Below are 18,718 nucleotides of genomic sequence, written 5' to 3'. Positions count from 1 at the left end.
TATCTATTCCTCATCTCCACATGCTAAGCTTCATGAAGTTGCTTACGTCACACATTGTAAGCAATCTTGTGCCGTGAGATGCCACACAACCTCCTAATAGAAAAAGAATGTTTCTACGACATCTTAATGCTAAGAGTGAGGAAAGGGGGGTGGAGATCATCATATTAGACACCCACAAGTAAAACACAAACATGTGACACCATATATATCTTTCCACTGGGCGAGGTGGTAGATGGAGCACATCACCAATCTGTCTGCATGCTCGTCTCTCTCTCTCTCTCTCTCTCTCTCTCTCTCTCACACACACACACACACACACACACACACACACACACACACACAAAGTCTCATGGTTACGAGTCGAGTGCCGGAGGTTGAATAATGTGGGGTTTAGGGTTGGCATAGGTAAAAGTATAGGCAAGAGGCACGAGGAAGAGGAGGACGAGGAGGTGAGAAGAGCTTTAACAAGTGGATTTGACATACAATCAATATAATTGTGTGCTTTTTCTTTTCTTACAAGAAGGAGAAGGAGGAGAAGAAGAAGAATTAGAGGCGTGTGGACTTGGGTTGGTTGGCTGGCTATTGTGATTCGTGAACAGGCTAGGCTAGCCTTTTGGATTTTAGTTTTTTAGTATGTACACACACACATACGTATATACATACGTATATATATACGTATATACATACATACATACATATGTGTGTGTATGAATGAGCCCTTTGTGAATGCGTTTTAGCTTCTCTCTCTCTCTCTCTCTCTCTCTCTCTCTCTCTCTGTGTATGTCTGTCTGTAAATCAATGGCGTGTACGTAGTACAGACAACAAGCATTCCCTTGTAAGTTTCCGTTCAATTGTTGTGTCTCCTCTTTCTTCATCGTTTTCTCTTCACTCTCGCGGAATAATGAATGGTTTCTCTTCTCTTCTCTTTCTATGATTGATTACTTTGGTTTGATATCATTTTATTTGCTTTTTTTCTTCATTCATCAGAAAAAAAATGAATGCACTTTTTCTTTTGTTTTATTATTGCATTCTCCTTGTTGCGAATTTAGGTTTTCCTCTTTTGCTTCAAAATATGCATTGATTTCACGCCAACTCTTTTGCTCCCTCCCAAATTTCTGTTAAAACGTGCTTAGGTTTGCGTCAAATCTCAAATTTCATTAATTTTTGCTTATCTTCTGATTCCCGTTTTTCATTTCAAATAATTTCTTCCTTATTGATTCAATTGATTCACATCCTACAATATATCTGGTTTTGTTTCTCGCGTCTTCGATTTGCAAGTTCTGGCTTCTCTTTTTGCTTCAAATTTCACTAAATTATCTTCTCTTTTGCTTCTCACACGATTTCAATGTGTTTCCTTATTTGGTTTGGTTTATTCATTCATTCATTTCTTTAAGTTTCTGTTCGGATTTCTCACGTCTTCTGTTGCAAGTTCCGGCTTCCCTTTTTGGTTCCGATGTCATGAGATTTGTTTCTTTCATGCTTTAACATGCATTGATTAGCTTTTCTTTTCGCTTCCGGTTTGATTCCAACTTGTCTTTTGCGTTTATTTTTTACCCAAATTCATGAATAATGCCTTACTTGTGCATCTCATACCATGTCCTCATTGTTTGAAGCATGTATTCTTTGTGTTTCAGGTATAATTCTGTTTTTCTCCTACTGCAAAATCCAGGAATTCTCTTACAATTCTGGCTTGGTTTCAATGTATTTTTCCATCAAATTCTTTACTCAATGTAGGTCTGATTTCGGTGCCTTTTTTCTTGTCTTTTTACATCAAATTCTTTACTTGCATCATTCCAAGAATATGTTTTTGTTGTGTTTTCCCTTATTTTTTCGCATCAAATTCTTTACTTATTCTACTTATATCATCTTTGCATTGTTACTGATTTGATTTCGATGCGTTTCTGCTTTGTCAAATCTTTTACGTCCGATTCCAAGTGTCTTTTGTATGTTTCTGGTTTTCTCACCTTTTTGATTCATCTAGTACATGTGCCTTCATTGATCATGGCGCTCTCAAGTAGATGTGCTCTTTTTGGCTTTTGGTTTTATTCCCTGCCGTATCTTCACTTTGTTCTCTGTATTAGGATTTCATTATTCAAGATGCTTCACTTCACTTCAATGTGTTTTCCCTTATCTTTCTGCGGAAATTTCTCGCGTTTATTCTATGCTTTATATGGCACTATCAGCCATCTGCCTTTTGTTTTTTATTCATAGGATGCCTCATCATGCTTACATTCTAACAGATTTAAGCTAGAAGTTATGGATTCATAATATTAAATAGGTGCATTTTTACAGAATGATAGTAAATTATGAATCTCTGTGTGGTCACAGAATCTGTTTGGAAATTTATGCACCCATCATTCTAAATTTGCTGTATTTCCTTCATGACAATGGTTGATAATGTAGCTATCTGTTACTGACACTAAAGTTTGGTTTATGTTCTGCAGAATGAATGTAACGATGAAGCTCTTTAACCAAGAGCAACTTGCTTAGAAATATAAAAACAAAACTCCATAAGCAGCTTTTTTTTGTATCTTTCACTTCTTTACTTGTTAAAAGGAGGCTTATATGGGATTCGAAACCGATCAATATCTTCTTCCAATGCTGGGCATGGAAATTTCTGTAGTTCCTTGTGCATCTAAGATTCATATTTCCAAGGAAATTCCTACTTATTATTCTCGTTGGAGTGATATTGCATATGTGCCCCTTCATGCCTTGTCAAGAGGTGCATTTTCGTCTATACGGTTAATGAGATCAGAAACTATATTCCTCTCTGAAGAAAAGAAGAATCTTAAAATCTAATCCAGCAAATCATCGTACATACTTCCCACTTGGATCCAAAGAATTATTGTCAAAACATATCCATTTCAATCTTTTCAGACATATTTAGTAAGGTATTTATACTCAAAACTTTTTTCTCCTCCGTTGTTTGTTGATTTCAATTCACACATTGGGGGATCCAAGCATGGTTCTTTCATTACCATATTTTCTGTAATGGTTACGCTAACCAAGAAATGTTTTTTATCATGAGCTTATGCTAACCAAAAATTGGTTCTTTATCATACGGTTATGCAAACCAACCAAAGCTGTTTTATCCATCTTTTGTGATGACAGTTTTGTTATCATGGAGACAGTGACTGTGAGTTGTTTGTTGGAGAGGCAACCACTACTTCTGCATACATCATCGGAAAACCAATACCAATTCAGGTAGCTTCTCATCCATCACACTTTTTTTGTGTATAGAATTTTGTGTGTTGCAGCAGGGACCTTGTGCCATCATCATGACCCCTCAGTTTTTCTAGGTATGGCTTTCCTCGAATCACCATTCAAAAACAGGCTGGAAAACTGAGATCTCTTAAGGAAACTAGAGTATCTTGTTGTAATATTGAACATGACAACCCTATTGCCAAGAACATGTCCAATAAAGAGGTGGTTTTATAAGTGCTTCAAACCATATTTTGTATCCTCCTGGTGTTATTACATTTTATCATGTTTTCAATACAGTACTTGGCTAGTTTATTTGCGTTGATATTACTGAAGTTATGTTATTGATATTTCTCCTTCAGGTTATACTTCAGCAAGCTAGGCTTCATTTTAGTGAGGAAGTCTCGTTTAGGAAACAAGATCAAGAGATATGCCTTATAAAGGTAATGATTAGAATAATTTCTACCCTTGTCATTAACAAATGTGTAAAGATTTATGTAGTGCTGGTACTCATAGATTGGGGATTCAGTCATTTTTAAAGCTAGATAGTCATTGAAGCATTAGTTTTTGAGAATCCTGTAAAATATAATTTCAAATATTGTAAAGCTAAATTGATCATTGATTCACTTTCTCTTGGTAATTAATCTAGTCATTGTGGAGCTAGATAGTACACTGCAGGATTTTAATTTGCCATATGTGTAATGTAATCTAGTTGAAGTTTTTCTTTTGGTTGATTGTGTAAATAAATTAACTCATTAGAGAGGTAGATCATTCATCATATTTGTAATTAACTCAGGCGTTTGAGAGAGAGCTTGCTGAAGCGTTATTTTTTAATCTTTGTATCTATATGATGGTTTTGATATTGACTATAGATTAAGCTCTGATTTGTGTAGGCATTGCTACTGGTATCTGCCGAAGATGAAGCCTTCATGTCTCTCAACAGAGAGAAGGATAGACTGGCTGCCTCTTCAGAAGGCAGGAGATTTTCAGGAGCTCAAGCTGTTAAAGTCTTTGAGCCCGATGTGAATGAATTCCCTATTGCAGGAAGGACTATGAGAATGTGGTCTTCTAGGTTCGATTTCTTGGTAAAAGAAGTTACTGATATCTTGGCTTCTTCGAAGGTGAATGTTCAAAAACCTATAGAGATTCTGAAGGCTTGTAGCACGGTTCTATTCGAGATTCAACAATTCAAACGATCAGTTATAGATCTAGATACAAAGAGTTACTACCTTCATTTGGTCATGACTCTAGGATCAGGAAGTGGTAATCTCTCTCTCTCTCTCTCTCTCTATCCACGACAAGTTATTTTGAGGTGTTCTTATTCTTATGCGTCTATGTCATTTACATCTTTTAGTGTGATCGGGCATGTAGCTTAAATAAAGTCACTGATATTTTTTCATAAATAAACTTTGGTGTTTTCATTCAGGTCTACTTCTCTCTATCATCTACATGGAGATATGTAAGAGGCTTGGTGTTACCATTAGAGGAGCTGAGATTGGTGACAATGAGTTTTTCATGTGGCCCCTTGTTGAGGATTTATATGTATGCCTATGAGCCTATGAATGTTCTGTTTTTGTTGAGATGCCCATGTGATTCAAACATAGCCATCACTGAGTTTTTTCTCCCCATCATATTTGTGTTTTTAGGAATGCTCTAAGTCATCCAGCGGAGGGAAAAACTGGTTTTTAGAAATGCATGCTTTCCAGCATCAGTCACACCTTATGGCCAGCATTGGAGCCTTAACAGATGGATATAACGTTTCATCAAGTTTGAAGTTTGCATCCATTAGAGACATTGTAGGGATGGTATTGTCGCACTTAAAGGTGAGTAGTAACCACTCATTCTAATTGAGTTATGAATGCGTTTCTTGGATTTCATTAGTACTGGATCCATTTTTACAAGTTTTTGAAATTAGTAGAATTTTTGTGAGTTTCTGAATTTAGTAGGTGTGCTTTTGAAATTAATTGATAAATTTTGGTGACTTCTTTATTCTAGTTCAGTTACTATTGAAACATTGAAGAGTATAATTGATAGTGTGATGTATTTTTATATTTGTATTCTTTGTTGAAAACATTGAATCCTATTTCTTTGTTGTATAGCATCACCATTGGGAGGATGCATGCAAGGCTCGACCTGGTTTTGCACTTACTGATCCTCTTCGACCATTGATATGTGATGATGGGAATCTTGTGGATCACTCAGAGCTCATGGTTGGAGCTTTGTTGAGGCCAAATAATCTCAGGTATTATATATATACATGTCTTAAAGCTATGGATTGGAAACTAGAGATGGATCTGAGGGAAGGTTACATGTGTTATTGCTATGTTTGGCTTTCTCTCTAGTTTGGAATAATCTCAAGCCTATAGAAAGAGTAAATATAGTATTTACCCAAGCCAAATCTAATATTTTCTTGTACAAATAATCTATATTTTTGTATTATCTTTAGCATCACACGAGATTCTTTCTTGGGTGTGCTTGTTTCGTAAGGATATTATACTAGCATCCTCTCCTACAATTTTTATCTTTTTGATCCGTATGCTTTGTTTACCTTCCTCTTTTAAGTATAGAATATATATATTTGTAATACTAGTTTGCAGATATTCATGCATTGATCTGTATGCTAGTTATGCTTGGCTTTTCTTTATTTTTAATTTAGATTTAACGTGCATGAATTTGTTGTTTTGATACAGACTTGCACTCATGGCATCAGAAAGGTTGCTGCTCTTACAGCCTCACAACTGGGTCTTGAGAAGAGATCATGGTTTATTGCTATACCATAGCAGGTATAATCTATATATTAAAACACAAAGCTATGGAAACAAAATATAAATTAAATTCTGTGAAAAGAAACCAGCTTTAGAACAATATATGTCATAGAAATTTGCATAAAATTCTTAAATAAGAATCCATGAACCTGTAGTCTCTATTTTTACTTTGCTTTGGTTTGATTTTTCATTTTCGTTTGCTTTTTTCTTCTTCAGGAGGTATGGTGAAGCTGTACAAGAGTTGAGTATTTGCACAGCATTTGCTCCAACTGTAGAAGCGCAGGTTCTTGAACATTTTGTAGAGAAGCTACATCTCCTACGTATAGAGTCATCATGGAGCTCCTCTATGAGATCCGGACAACCATCCCCTTTGGCATAGGATTTTTCCTTTTTCCTTATGATTGTCGTCGTCATCTTCTCTGATGTTTTGTAAATTTCTTTGTAGTTTATCGATCTTTATCACTGCCTTGCCTATGTTTTAGATATCCCTAACAGTAGAGAAAATGGACTTCATGCAATTTCATGCAATTTTACACCCTCATATCCATCAGCATGCATTTGATGTACCTCAGCTGTATTTTAAATTTGCTGGCAAGTTAATCCTAGAGATTTAGCGGATTGTGTAGTGTAATGACCTTCCTACAGCATCCCAACATGTGTGGCAGGATGCTCTGACATGTATGAGTATTTGTACAAGAATGATATCTTTTAGCGTTGAAGAATGCACTTCAATAAAAGATGTCCATTGTGTAGTGTAATGACCTTCCTACAGCATCCCAACATGTGTGGCAGGATGCTCCGACATGCATGAGTATTTGTACAAGAATGATATCTTTTAGCTGTGAAGAATGCACTTCAATAAAAGATGTCCATTGTGGAGATGAAGGTTAGTTGAGTGCTGATTGGTAGGGGTCTCAATAATGTTATGGGAATTTGCCACCTCTCTATTTCATATATCTTGGAACTGAAACACTTGAACCAACTCGTAAATGTGGGTGATGTTTCAAATAAGTCTCCACATGCTAAACCTAGAGATGAATCTAAATAGGAATCCCATAGATTAGAGATGTACTAATACTTGGTCCAACAAATTCTAATGAACTATTTGAGTCACAATAGATTAGAGAACTATTTTTGAGAGCCACAAGTTGGATGCATTCAGTGTGGAAGATGTTTTTGCATGATAGGGTTGGCCTATCTCTCTCCATCCATATAAATATAGTGAAATAGGAACTGGCACATTTATACCAATGTCTTTGAATTGTACTATACATGCAATTGTTGAATTCTTGGGCTTGGATGGTGGTAGTTGGACTTGTTATATAATTGGTTTGAGCAAAACTCTTCAACTGGTGGTGGTTGATATGGCAACTCTTCAATGACAAGGCTTCGGGTGTTTATGAAATGAAGTGTTTAGTGGACGTTGCTTTAGACCCGAACAACTAGGTTCTTGCCAGAGTTTAAGATTTACTAGTACAATATTACGTTGCAAGACAATTGGCAACATATATGTTTCTACGTTTTTTCTCTACATTTGTTGTCTGTTTATGAAACAAGCCTTTATTAACTTTTCACCCGTTGAAATGGAAATCCTTGCCCTACCTTTTAAGCTTGTCTCCAAAAGGTGGGGCAAAAGTTTTACAGATTTTGGTCACAAATTTAGTGAAGAGAAATCACTTCCGAGAAAAGGATATTCATGAATGGTAGCAAGATCATTTAAATTATGACAAATTTGTGATATTTTGAAGCTTAAAATCAAGAATGATTATATTATTCCAAACGTGAATGCATTGTGGCTGATAATAATGGTGATGATGCCAAGAGAATTTAGTTCTTAATACTTTCAGTTTAAATTTGTGGTCTGCATTCTAGACTATTTGATCGCAAATGTTTAGTATTACAAAAACAAATAGCACATCTGTCAATTGGATATAGAACACAATTGAAGCTTCAAGAAATTGTAGGATCTGTCAAAAATGCCAATTCCATTTTTAGTATATCTCATCCAAAAATCCTTGAGTAATAAGTTCAGCCCCATTTCCAGTGTCCCATTTTGTATACCCATGTGAAAGACACAGGAAATGTCCCTTTTTGTGTACCTATTTGAAAGACAGGAATTGTTTCTACTTAAACGTTAGCTTGAAAGTGTGTTAAATTTATGTTGGCATATCTGGGAAGGTCAAGAGTGATGTACAACAATAATATGCTCTGCTCTAGTATTATTATTTGTATTTGACAAATTTTCTAACCATGGCCAGTTTACACACACCTCTTCCTTTGCAAGGACAAAAGGTCCGTTCTTAAAACAATAAACATTGTCATGTAAGGCAAACGTATCTCTTTTAAATTGTTCCCTTCACACTAATTATGGCTTCCAACAGAGGATTTACCATGAGGACATACAATACAGCACAGCATGTATACCATAAAAGGGCATGAGAGAAACCTTGAGAGATTATCTTTGTATTCTCCAAAAAATTGAAGTGAACATAGACATCCTTATGAGATGAATGTCAAATAATTTAATACATGCTTTGAATACTGCTTTGAAATGTCTCTGCCCTAATATAGATTGGGAAGTTCTGACCCTCTCTTTAAAGATAATAACACCTGTTCTATACATTTTCACCTGGTGGTAGTTCAGCTAGTTTGACTGGCATACCTAATACCTTTTCCATGTCGTGTTTTACTTCGATATTGCGTATGCTGTAGCCAACCACCATGAGCCAATAAAGTAATTTTGCCAAGTCGGTAGAAGTCGTCTGTGTAATAGCTTTCTACAAATCGGAGAAAAAACCATCTCAGAAAAAAATGGCAGTTACAACTTTTCGAGATCCTAGAAATATATAAAGCTTTCATATCTCTTCATGGACCCTAGTTGCAAGACAGTATGGAAACACCGAGAAAGAACCCCACGTTTTTCTTTATTTCCCCAATGTCTTTTAGTTTTCATTATTTCTCCTGATGCTCTTGGATCCATTGTGTGCTCTTGGAACAACATCGTCTGGGATATACTGAGAACTTGAGGGAACTCAAGGATACACCAGAGTTCTTTTCTTAAATATAAGATCAATCGATGAAAGCAGATAGAATGCAGATGATCTTTGTATAGGACATGGGCACAAGCATAAAGATGAAGGATGATCAGCACTTCATCTCTATCTTTAATGGACCCATTTTCCATCAATGCAAAAGAAGAATTTGCCCTTTCTTAAACAAGATAGCAAAGTTTCATTGTTTCAAAACAGATTATGCAGTTGTATCCGAGATTGATATTCCAGTTTTTAACAGACATGATGGTGAAATACAGAACACAGAAGTTTGGCTCCTAAACCTTTTATAAGAATATTCATCTCCCCAACCCCCATCCCAGTCTCTTAGGCAGATACCTCAGAGCCTGGAATTAAAAGTTACCACATTGCTTGTAAGGTTCTACTTGAGGTTCTTTTTTTTGCAGTTTCTAGATTTTACTTTGAAAAGACAAAATGAATAGCCAATATTGTTATTTTCTACTTCTATAGACTTACGTACTCTGCATAGATGGTAGATTACCGTATTTAGAAGTTAATAATGTGGTAAAGAAATCATATGGCCACCATCTTCAGACCTAAATTTCATATTCCAAATACCCATTTTATGGCATTCATCCTATCCCAGCCTTCTAACGGACACATCTTCAATACCTCAAATTCATTTTCCGTTTACCCATTTTATGTTTTTTGTTAGTTCCCCTATGCAATTTTGAGGTTGCATATTGGAAACATCAAGATATGCATGCCAGTTCATGTCCATGTAAATGCAAGTACATGTACTTATAATTTGACACTGATGTGTTGATACGAAACCTTAAGCTCTCAATCTACCTCTAAAATCCATATCCCAAAGATTCATTTTCAAGATTCTTTGCATTTGCCATCTACTCCTCCACACTCACCCTCGCAAGCCTTGATCAAAGTTCTCAGTTTTGTTCCCTCATATGCAATTTTGTGATTCCTTTTTGGAAAGCTTTCCATCAGGTATAAGTCGATGGTCAAAAACAGCAGTTAAGGCTATCAGATTCCTATGATATATCAACACAATGCATAGTAACATGAGCTTCTTTGTGTAGAGCACATGACATATTAATTAATGCATAAAACGGAAATTTTAAAGGCGGGTAAAAGAAGCAGCATATTTTCGGTAAGCCTTATAAACAAGCATATTTGGGGTGAGCCTTAAAACAAAGTGACCAAGAACTATAGCTCACTCTTTAGTAATGTTTTTCCTATGTAGAGCATCCCAAATATTTTCTTTAATTTTTTATGTCACTCTTTAATCTTATCCTAGAGTTCCCTGAAAGTGAAATGGGAGAATTTAGACTTAAACCTGTCACAACGTATATGCAAGAAGTTTACTGCTAAAAAACTCATGATATGAAAGAATAAATGCCTCCCAAAAAACTGATAGTGTCAAGTGATATAATAACAAACCTTTAGCTGTACAGGATCAGATATCCCAACCAAACGTTGGATAAATGTGTTCATTGCCTCCAGCGCATCCTCTCCAGCAATAGTAGTTAATTCCTTGACGTACAAATAAAAAATAAACAATAAAACTACTCAAGGAAGCCATGCAAAACAGGAAGCACTATGATTTAGGGAAGGTTCCTAAAATGCAAACATGAATCAATAAATAAATTAGGGGAAAACTCTGAAGTACTTGGATTTTACTTTATTTCCCTAAATGGCCCTAACTCTGAAGTACTTGGAATTAAATGTGCCATTCGGGCAAATTAATGACCAAAGTATCTCTCTCATTTCAATTATATTGCTATTTGAGCAATTATATGATTAACTCCCAGTAAAATTACAAGTTTTTTAACGCTTCTACACTTATTTAATTATAGGAGTATTTCCTAGTTTTTTTCTTTAAAAAATAAATGTTAAGAGAAAGGGATTGAATAAAGTATGCTTAAAACACATCTAACCTGTAAATTTTGCGGTTCAAGTGTCTTTAGATAGTTTAGGAGTTCATTCCCTCCATTTGCAACTTTTTTGCTACGTTCTAACTGTTCCTGAAGCTGAGTAATCTCATTTTCTAGTAGCTCAACATAAACTGATGCATCCATTGATTCTGATCCGTTCTCATTATGCCATCTGATTACTTCACCACTAATTTTCTTTTGGACACCAGGAGCATAGTTAGGATCTTCCTGCAAACAAGCATATATGCCCAAAATATTTTCATCATTTCTAAGAAGATGTGCATATTGAGAGAATGAGACAAGAAGCAAAATAATATAAAAATCAGTGACTTGACCAACAAATCAGAAAGCATGTAAAAAGGAGATCGCTTTCTCGAGTGAGGTGCCAAATCTGTGATGCTAAATGCATAAAGCTGTCTCCAGAAAGTTTCTATCACTTCCAATGAGAGTAATTAAAGTCCAGATAGGACAAATGACTCAGGCCTAGACAAGTGGTGAAGAGTGACAATATTTTTGTGCAAACAATTCAGTTGCAACAAAAAACAACTACAGAAATGGTAGAATCCAGCATTTCATGAACATGAGCATACAAATGGCTCCCTTCTTCAAAAAATATCTAATCTTTTAAATGTTACATAGGCATCCTGATTCGTACATTAGTGTACTCTTTTTCTTACATGGATTAATCTTCCTTTTGTCTCTTCAAAATTTGATAAAGTCTAGGACTAGTGACTTAGACCTAGATGAGTAGTGAAGAGTGATGATATTTCTGCTCAAACAATTCCGTTGCAATGAAAAATAAATACCAAAATTGTAGAATCCGTCATTTCATAAACATAAGCATACAAGAAGCTCCATCCTTCAAATAAGATCCAAATTTCCAAATGTACAGAGGCATCATTATTCATCCCTTAGTGCACTCATCATCTTACATGGATTGATCTTCCTTTTTTTTCTTCAAATTTTTGACTTTCATAACTGTCACTTCAAAGACTAGAGTTCCAGTATCTACTCATATTATCCGATATCAATGAGAATCAAAAACCTTATCACGGTCTCTAAAAATAAAAATACTTGCTTACTCTTGCAGTGATTAATAAGAACCAGTATTAGTTCTAAGTTGAGATACCAGCATGAACTTAAGATGAAATATTTGAAGTTATTAATAAATCTTATATTGCAATTAACATGTAAAGTTGAAACGAATGTTGAAACGAATGTTGAAACGAATTTGAAACTACCAATTCAAGTATTATGAACCACGTAAGACATAATACCAATAGAGGCAGTTAATACTGTATAAAATCACCTTCACTGAACTGATACTCGGAAGGGCAGCTTGCGCTAAGGATTGCTGCAACTCTAAGCGAAACTGAGCATTTCTGAACATATATCCTGTCATCATTACACTATACATAAGTTGTGCTAGATTTTCTGCAACCTGCAATAAACAAAACAAAACAACAAAAACACAGAGAAAAGTGGGATCACAAAATTCATCATATATTTTCTGTAAGAGAAGAAAACAAATAATTGAAATGCTGAAAAGAAATTAAAAGTTTAAAACTCACCGTTGAGACAGTGATCGCAAAAAACTGTGAAGGGAGAGTCCCAAGCATATTGGTGACAGTTTGACGCATTGCATCTACAACCTATAACTTATAAGTTTTCAAAGAGATGAGTTCAGAAGATTTCCGTAAAAAACTTCATTGCATCTACAACCTATAAGTTCCATAAATTTTTGATATGACAAGTTCAGAAATTTTAATTCCATCTATAACCTAACTTGTATATACTTTCAAAGAGCTGCAGAAGATATTATTACATCTACAACCTGTAATTTATATGAGAGGGGTTCAGAAGATTTCATTTTACAAGAACTTAGTAACTAGCATCTACAACATATAACTTATGCAAGTTTTTGAGCGATAAGTTCAGAAGATTTCATTAAACAAATCTACAACATATAACGTATATATGTTTTCCAGGAGATGAGTTCAAAAAATTTCGTTTAAGATACATTTTGCATATCCAAATGGCATAAATGCTATAACTTTATACGGACCTGTGGAGGAGCTTTCTTTGCAAAAACTTCCATGAATTCAGGTTTCACAGTATTGACATATTCCAATAGCATATCCCTCCTGCTTTTTGACTGTTAAATGAAGGAAAAGAAAGAGATAAATTTTGTTCTTTTTTTTCTTGCGGAGTTTGTAGAATATCCAAAAGTAATCATTCTTCATCCAATCTACGTTAAGACCTTATATATCAAGAGAACATGTAATCATCCTTAATTGTTTTATATTTATAGATTTCAAGTTTTACTTTTTTTTGCAATGGAATTTGATCCCTATATTGTTTCCACTTCTTTGACAATGTGAGGAAACTCAAGGTTTGGTTAACAAATTTCTGACTGGCTAAATCTCATCAATCTTTTGGATAAAGTGCAGAATTAACAACAAAAATGCAGCTTTAATATCAAGATTCAACAGGTGTTGGATATTTTAATAGTGGATTCAGAGCAGTGTTTTTGGAAACGTTTGTATTCAGTCTTCTTTATGCATTAAATCAAATGCTAAGTATAAGAAAATACCAGAAATTTACACAGAGTTTAGCAGACATATATTTCTAAGAGATTATTATCCTTTTCATCAACATTTCCAATATTGGCAAGTTCCGTTTTAGTGAAATGGCAGGGCATGTTTTCCCCAAAACACTCTTTCAGAGGCGGTTTAATAAATCTTCGCAATTGTGTATATAGCCAAAGCCAGAAATACTGAAATTGTAAATTTAGAAGCAGAAAGACATGTCCGAAACAAAGAACTTCAGCGAATCCTTTTACCATCATCAATCTCTCTACAAAACTGTGATCGGGATACATAAATATCACTTTTATGAACATCATATGGAAAATAAGAAACTCCATGCTCTTATGCATCAATAAAGAGCTCATAATTAAGAGTTTTCAGGCATTAGTTAAATGCAAACTAGGTGTTGATACCCTGCCTAGGCTACTTTGTGCAGCAATACATCGCGCCATTCAGCATTTTTACGATTATTCATTCTCGATATAATTTTTTGTGAATATAATATGATTAGAATATCCTCCACATATGCTACCGTGTTCACAAAGATTGAAAAGTTATTCAGTAGCTCTTAGAATTGAATGCATACGTTAATGCATTCTGAATAATCACAATATTTTCTTGTAAATCTAATATTTTGTGCACATGAATTGACACATTCCATATGGTAATTATCTGAAGAAAGAGTCAAAAGATATGAAAAACGTTTTTTATGTATGCCTCTCCAATAGGTTGAATGTTACCTAGCTGAAGTATCCCACCAAGATTAGTAGATACGTGATACATCATTGTTTTTCTGCAATTATTTATCTTCTAGTATACGGAATTGGAGAAGGTCCATTTTCGAACCATAATGAACACTTCTGAACTTGAACAATTAGGATCAAAATAGAAACGACTTGACGAATTATTCAATGGAACAGGACTTACTGTGAGGCTGTTGTTTGAAGAAGAGGAAGAGGAAGAAGATTCATTGTTATCGTTGTTACTGGAACTCGATCCATCGTCTGAATTGCACATAAATCTGTTGGATAACCTCTCATATTGTCTGTGAATTCTCCATGGATGGAAATGGCCACTCGTTTGTGAAGGGAATCTATGGGAATCGGTTGTCTGTGAAGAAATGCTGTGGGAATTGGTTTGCAAGGAACACGTTTTCTGGTGATAACAACGATGGTTGGAGGTCCTAGATTCTCCACAGGGAAGAAGAAGGAGAGTACTAGGAGCAGAGGTAGTCGTAGCAGCAACGAGAGCCGGGGGAGGAGCCATGGATATCATCATCAGCTTCATCCCTTTCCGAAGAAGAAGAACGAAGAACGAAGAACGAAGATGGGGGGGGGAAGGGAGCTTACGCTCTCAGAGCAACGCTAAGTATTTTTGCCGATGAGAACGGAAAATCATCATCGCCTCCTCTACCAACACATACATATACATACATATATACACATACATACATACATATATATACAATACATACATACATACATTTATACAATACATATGTACATATAAAGTCCATCTTCTTACCTCCTTCAATCAATTCTTTTGATTGACCTCCTTAGGATTCCTTATTACTCTATCTTAATGGGAAGGTGAGTTTTTACTCAATCAATTTGTTTGATTGACCTCCTTAGGATTCCTTATTGCTCTATCTTAATGGGAAGGTGAGTTTTTACTAAGGAAAAGATGTAGTTCATACTTGTGACCTTCTTTCTCATTTTCATAACATAGTGGTAAGTTGCTCGAATACTAGTATTAGAACTAGCCCTAGGACTTGTGTTCAAGACTCGAGTCTCTCTCTCTCTCTCTCTCTTATCGTAATTAGCTTACCCTAGTGGTAAGTCGATAACACTACAAGCACTGTATGTGTCTTGGGTTCCAAACCCAATTTCCTCACCTCTCTATTATATACTTCATATATATATCTATTTCACTAGATGCCACTATGGAATGTAGGGGTTGAACCCATGACCACTTGGTCTCCATTGGCCAACCTTACCACCTGGTCTCTCTCTCTCTCTCTCTCTCTCTCTCTCTCTCTCTCTCTCTCTCTCTCTCTCTCTCTCTCTCTCTCTCTCTCTCTCTCTCTCTATACATTTCCTTCTTTATTGTTTAGGATGCTTTGTTGAGATATGGAGAAACTTAGCAAATGCAAGTGGTAGGTGATGGATGTTGGCGTGGTCAATGAACAAGAAATGTTATGTTTAAGTTGGAAGGGTGGCTCCACATGCCATGGCCACCAAGGGATGAATTGTAAGGTGGGTGTGTGTAGGTTAAGTTTGTATTGTAATGTTTGGTTGAGAAATTTGACCATATTCTAAAGTCTAGAGAGGTTGTATGCATAGTTTGTGTATTGTAACTATAACGTATAAAAGCCCCCACCTATTTATCTCAAGGATATCAACACTAGTCATGGTCGCACTAATGTGTTCTACCATTTGCATCATCTCCCTAAAATTAGATTCCCTCATCTCCCTTACATTCTCCTTGTCTCTCACATCAGGCCCATGGGTTGTTCCTAGGTTCCTCACCCTTCACCCTTTTTGGCTCTACTTGTTTGATTTTGTTACTCCATTTGCTCTTATCAAAATCCTCCTTATTCACTCATCCTCTCTTTTGTTCATTGTGTCTCTATTTGCACCCTTGCATTAACTCTACACCATCTATTTATTGGCTCATCGTCTCATCCAAACTCCCCCATGTTTGCTCCTCGTTTGTTCATTTGGTCTCCTACTCATCAAATATCAATCCTCTCATTTCTCTCATCTATTTATTAGCACACCCTTCTATCCATTTGTTTGATATTTGTGACACTATGCATGTCCATGTAATGAATGTTGACAAAGAAAATTTGCAATGGCACCAAGTGATGTTGGAAAGGCTTCTTCATGCATAATGGCATCATAAATGAGGAATGTTATGTTGATGTTGAAGGGTGACTATGAGTGTGACATGTGTTAGATGTTTACATGGCCGCAAATGAGCAATGGCACAAAGTGATATTGCCAAGGTGATTTCATGCAAACTATAGCCAGTTTGGCTTATAACATTGTCTCTTCGATTCAAGAACATCATCCCAAACTAATTAGGCCATGACTACATATCAAAACCCTTAAGGGTATGCTTTCCAACCTCATAACCTATCATATGATCTAATAAATGAATGTAAATTGGTGAGATTTGAAATGATACAACTCACCAAATAATATAATGCAATATATAGCTATCCTCCACAAGGAGGATAGTTTGAAACATATCATATTATATGTGACTCTATCCTTTTGCAACAAAACCTCTCTATCTAAACAATAATGTACACATGTATGTGCCTTCTTGCGGGAGACTCAAGTATGCCATGTAGATTAGAGAGAGGGAGAGAGAGGAAGTTAATGAGACCACATAAATTGAGATGGTTGTACACACTCTTTGGTACACACCCTTGTTGGTGGAGATTTGGGTATGCTACTTAGATGAGAGAGAGAGAGAGAGAGAGAGAAGCCGATGAGACCACATAAATTAAGATGACTATATACAATCTTGGAGACTATGATGTGAGTTTGATTCATTGCTATAATTTGAATGCTAGGGTAACCATTATTTGGTGTTAAATAGATGTGTAAGAAAAAGGACTTGAACCCAAGACCTTGTGTAAGGATACTCTACTAGTATGTGAATAAAACACATTATATGATAAATAGAAAGAGAATAACCAGGTATTTGAGAAATGATAGGTACTTTAGGAGTTTTGAAATCAAAAGGGTGTTTTGAGAGAGAGAGAGAGAGAGAAGAAAAGTTTATCATCATCCTCCCAAAAGATTAGACGAGACCTACAAGACCAAAAAGTAAACATTTTCACATAGTATGTATGGAGTTTAATGTGTTTTGATGTTTGAAAAGTCTACTACTGATTAACGTTGCAATTGGGAGTGCATATTGTGACAACAAGAAAAATGCATCAAAGGGCTTGGACTGAAATGGCAATGTTTTGAAAGAAAACTTAAATTGGGTCAAAAGGGTAAGTCTGACTCTCGATATTTAAGAAATTTTATAATCAACAGGGTACATTGACTCTAAGAGATATGTATGTAAGGAGTGGATTGGATTGCCAATGAGTGTAAAGCAAATACGAATGTGTGAAGGTAAACTTGGTTTTGTATCAACATGTGACACTTAAGGCTCATGAACTTCTTTATGATAATCAACAAGTCTCCTCCTCAATTATGCCTTTACACAATGTCTCACATCATAGAGGATGTGAATTAACCTGTATGGAAGCAGTGGTGTGGATGCCAAACATGGGGATGGCCTCTAGAAATTTATGGCGAGTATGGTTTCCCAATTTGTAGAAGAACATGATTTCATATATAATTTGGTACAATATATGTAAAATCATGTGTGAAATGTAAGCCCATCTTTTTCCCACATTGTGATTCATAGGTATTGCAAAAAAATGTCTCATTGATGGAGGAACATATTGATGCATCAAGAAGCAAATGTAATGGATCCAATTCTCTAGACCAATTGGCTACATCCATCTTAGACCCCACATTTTGGTTGGATGTGTCTTTTGATTATTTTATTTTTTTTCGAAAAAAATGTTCTTCATTGGTAGAATTCTAAATACATGACGAAATGATTAGGCTTAAAACATTACAATGGCTCTAGCCATGATGACCTATGACAACCAAAAATAAGGATAGTGAAAGACAAAAAAGGAATGACAGGAGACATTGTATATGTAATGAACATCGAATGTCGTCCTCCGTTCGAATGTGACCATGTCCTTCGGCTCCATAATTAGAACAATTTTCCTTGTTTTCTTGTCACCTATTCTCCACCTTGCAACTCTTGTAATGTTACATGAGGTATGATGAATGATTTCCCGTAGAACGCGGTGGGCCACCTTGGTTAGCCCACAACTATCCTCTCCCATCTCGATGCCAATCATGTCCTTCATCTCCACGACCATCAAGAATATGTTTCTCCACACCATCAACACTCAGCTTTATCACAACCTCAAGAAGTATTCTTCATGTTTCCACATCAACCATCTCGATGGTTACCACCAAAATCTTGTACCTACAACAACAAAATGGATATAGTGTCCTCATCTCCTCATGAAAATATGCTTCGACCCCTACACCAACATCACTCATCCTTCTCAAAAACATAAAATCTACTTCATTCAGTTCGCATAACCATCT

General features: G+C 35.7%; 2 protein-coding genes across 7 annotated transcripts; one reads left to right on the top strand and one right to left on the bottom strand.

Annotated features, from left to right (window-relative positions):
• Positions 1–720: 720 nt before the first annotated feature.
• On the top strand, positions 721–7,274 carry LOC147863514 (uncharacterized). Of its 6 annotated transcripts, none has more exons than XM_087319905.1 (11): positions 721–835; positions 2,445–2,891; positions 3,112–3,204; positions 3,300–3,426; positions 3,564–3,644; positions 4,095–4,464; positions 4,628–4,743; positions 4,848–5,024; positions 5,301–5,443; positions 5,892–5,984; positions 6,183–7,274. In XM_087319905.1, exons 3-11 carry the CDS (start codon positions 3,122–3,124, stop codon positions 6,343–6,345), a joined length of 1,353 nt encoding a protein of 450 aa, XP_087176031.1. In that variant the 5' UTR covers positions 721–835; positions 2,445–2,891; positions 3,112–3,121; the 3' UTR covers positions 6,346–7,274. The 6 variants fall into 6 exon arrangements, 5 of the variants coding, with proteins under 5 accessions (XP_087176031.1, XP_087176029.1, XP_087176030.1 ...); XM_087319903.1 differs by having other exon boundaries at positions 3,291–3,426; XM_087319904.1 differs by lacking the exon at positions 721–835 and having other exon boundaries at positions 1,866–2,891; positions 3,291–3,426.
• A 1,135-nt stretch (positions 7,275–8,409) lies between these two features.
• Positions 8,410–14,908, bottom strand: LOC147863513 (uncharacterized). Its single transcript, XM_087319984.1, has 7 exons — positions 14,445–14,908; positions 12,995–13,084; positions 12,501–12,581; positions 12,239–12,370; positions 10,933–11,157; positions 10,436–10,528; positions 8,410–8,743 (listed from the first exon to the last, which is right to left on the bottom strand). Exons 1-7 carry the CDS (start codon positions 14,802–14,804, stop codon positions 8,582–8,584), a joined length of 1,143 nt encoding a protein of 380 aa, XP_087176110.1. The 5' UTR covers positions 14,805–14,908; the 3' UTR covers positions 8,410–8,581.
• Positions 14,909–18,718: the final 3,810 nt, after the last annotated feature.

Source organism: Azolla caroliniana, unplaced genomic scaffold, assembly GCF_043228905.1.
Source record: "Azolla caroliniana isolate FFs.n. ecotype wild unplaced genomic scaffold, voAzoCaro1.0.p SCAF_5, whole genome shotgun sequence".
Lineage (NCBI taxonomy): Eukaryota > Viridiplantae > Streptophyta > Polypodiopsida > Salviniales > Salviniaceae > Azolla > Azolla caroliniana.
Note: the sequence above shows the minus strand (reverse complement) of the source record. Positions and strands in the feature narration are given on the sequence as shown.

Bases quoted from the DNA above. Each gene is read 5' to 3' on its own strand.
- LOC147863513 (XM_087319984.1), bottom strand. From the start codon at position 14,804: ATGAAGCTGATGATGATATCCATGGCTCCTCCCCCGGCTCTCGTTGCT. The intron at 12,582-12,994 runs GTCCGTATAAAG...TATAAGTTATAG, and splicing joins CAAAGAAAGCTCCTCCACAG to GTTGTAGATGCAATGCGTCA. The intron at 10,529-10,932 runs GTTAGATGTGTT...TTGTACGTCAAG, and splicing joins TTGAACCGCAAAATTTACAG to GAATTAACTACTATTGCTGG.
- LOC147863514 (XM_087319901.1), top strand. From the start codon at position 3,032: ATGCTAACCAAAAATTGGTTCTTTATCATACGGTTATGCAAACCAACC. The intron at 3,427-3,563 runs GTGGTTTTATAA...TTTCTCCTTCAG, and splicing joins AGAACATGTCCAATAAAGAG to GTTATACTTCAGCAAGCTAG. The intron at 5,025-5,300 runs GTGAGTAGTAAC...TTTGTTGTATAG, and splicing joins TGGTATTGTCGCACTTAAAG to CATCACCATTGGGAGGATGC.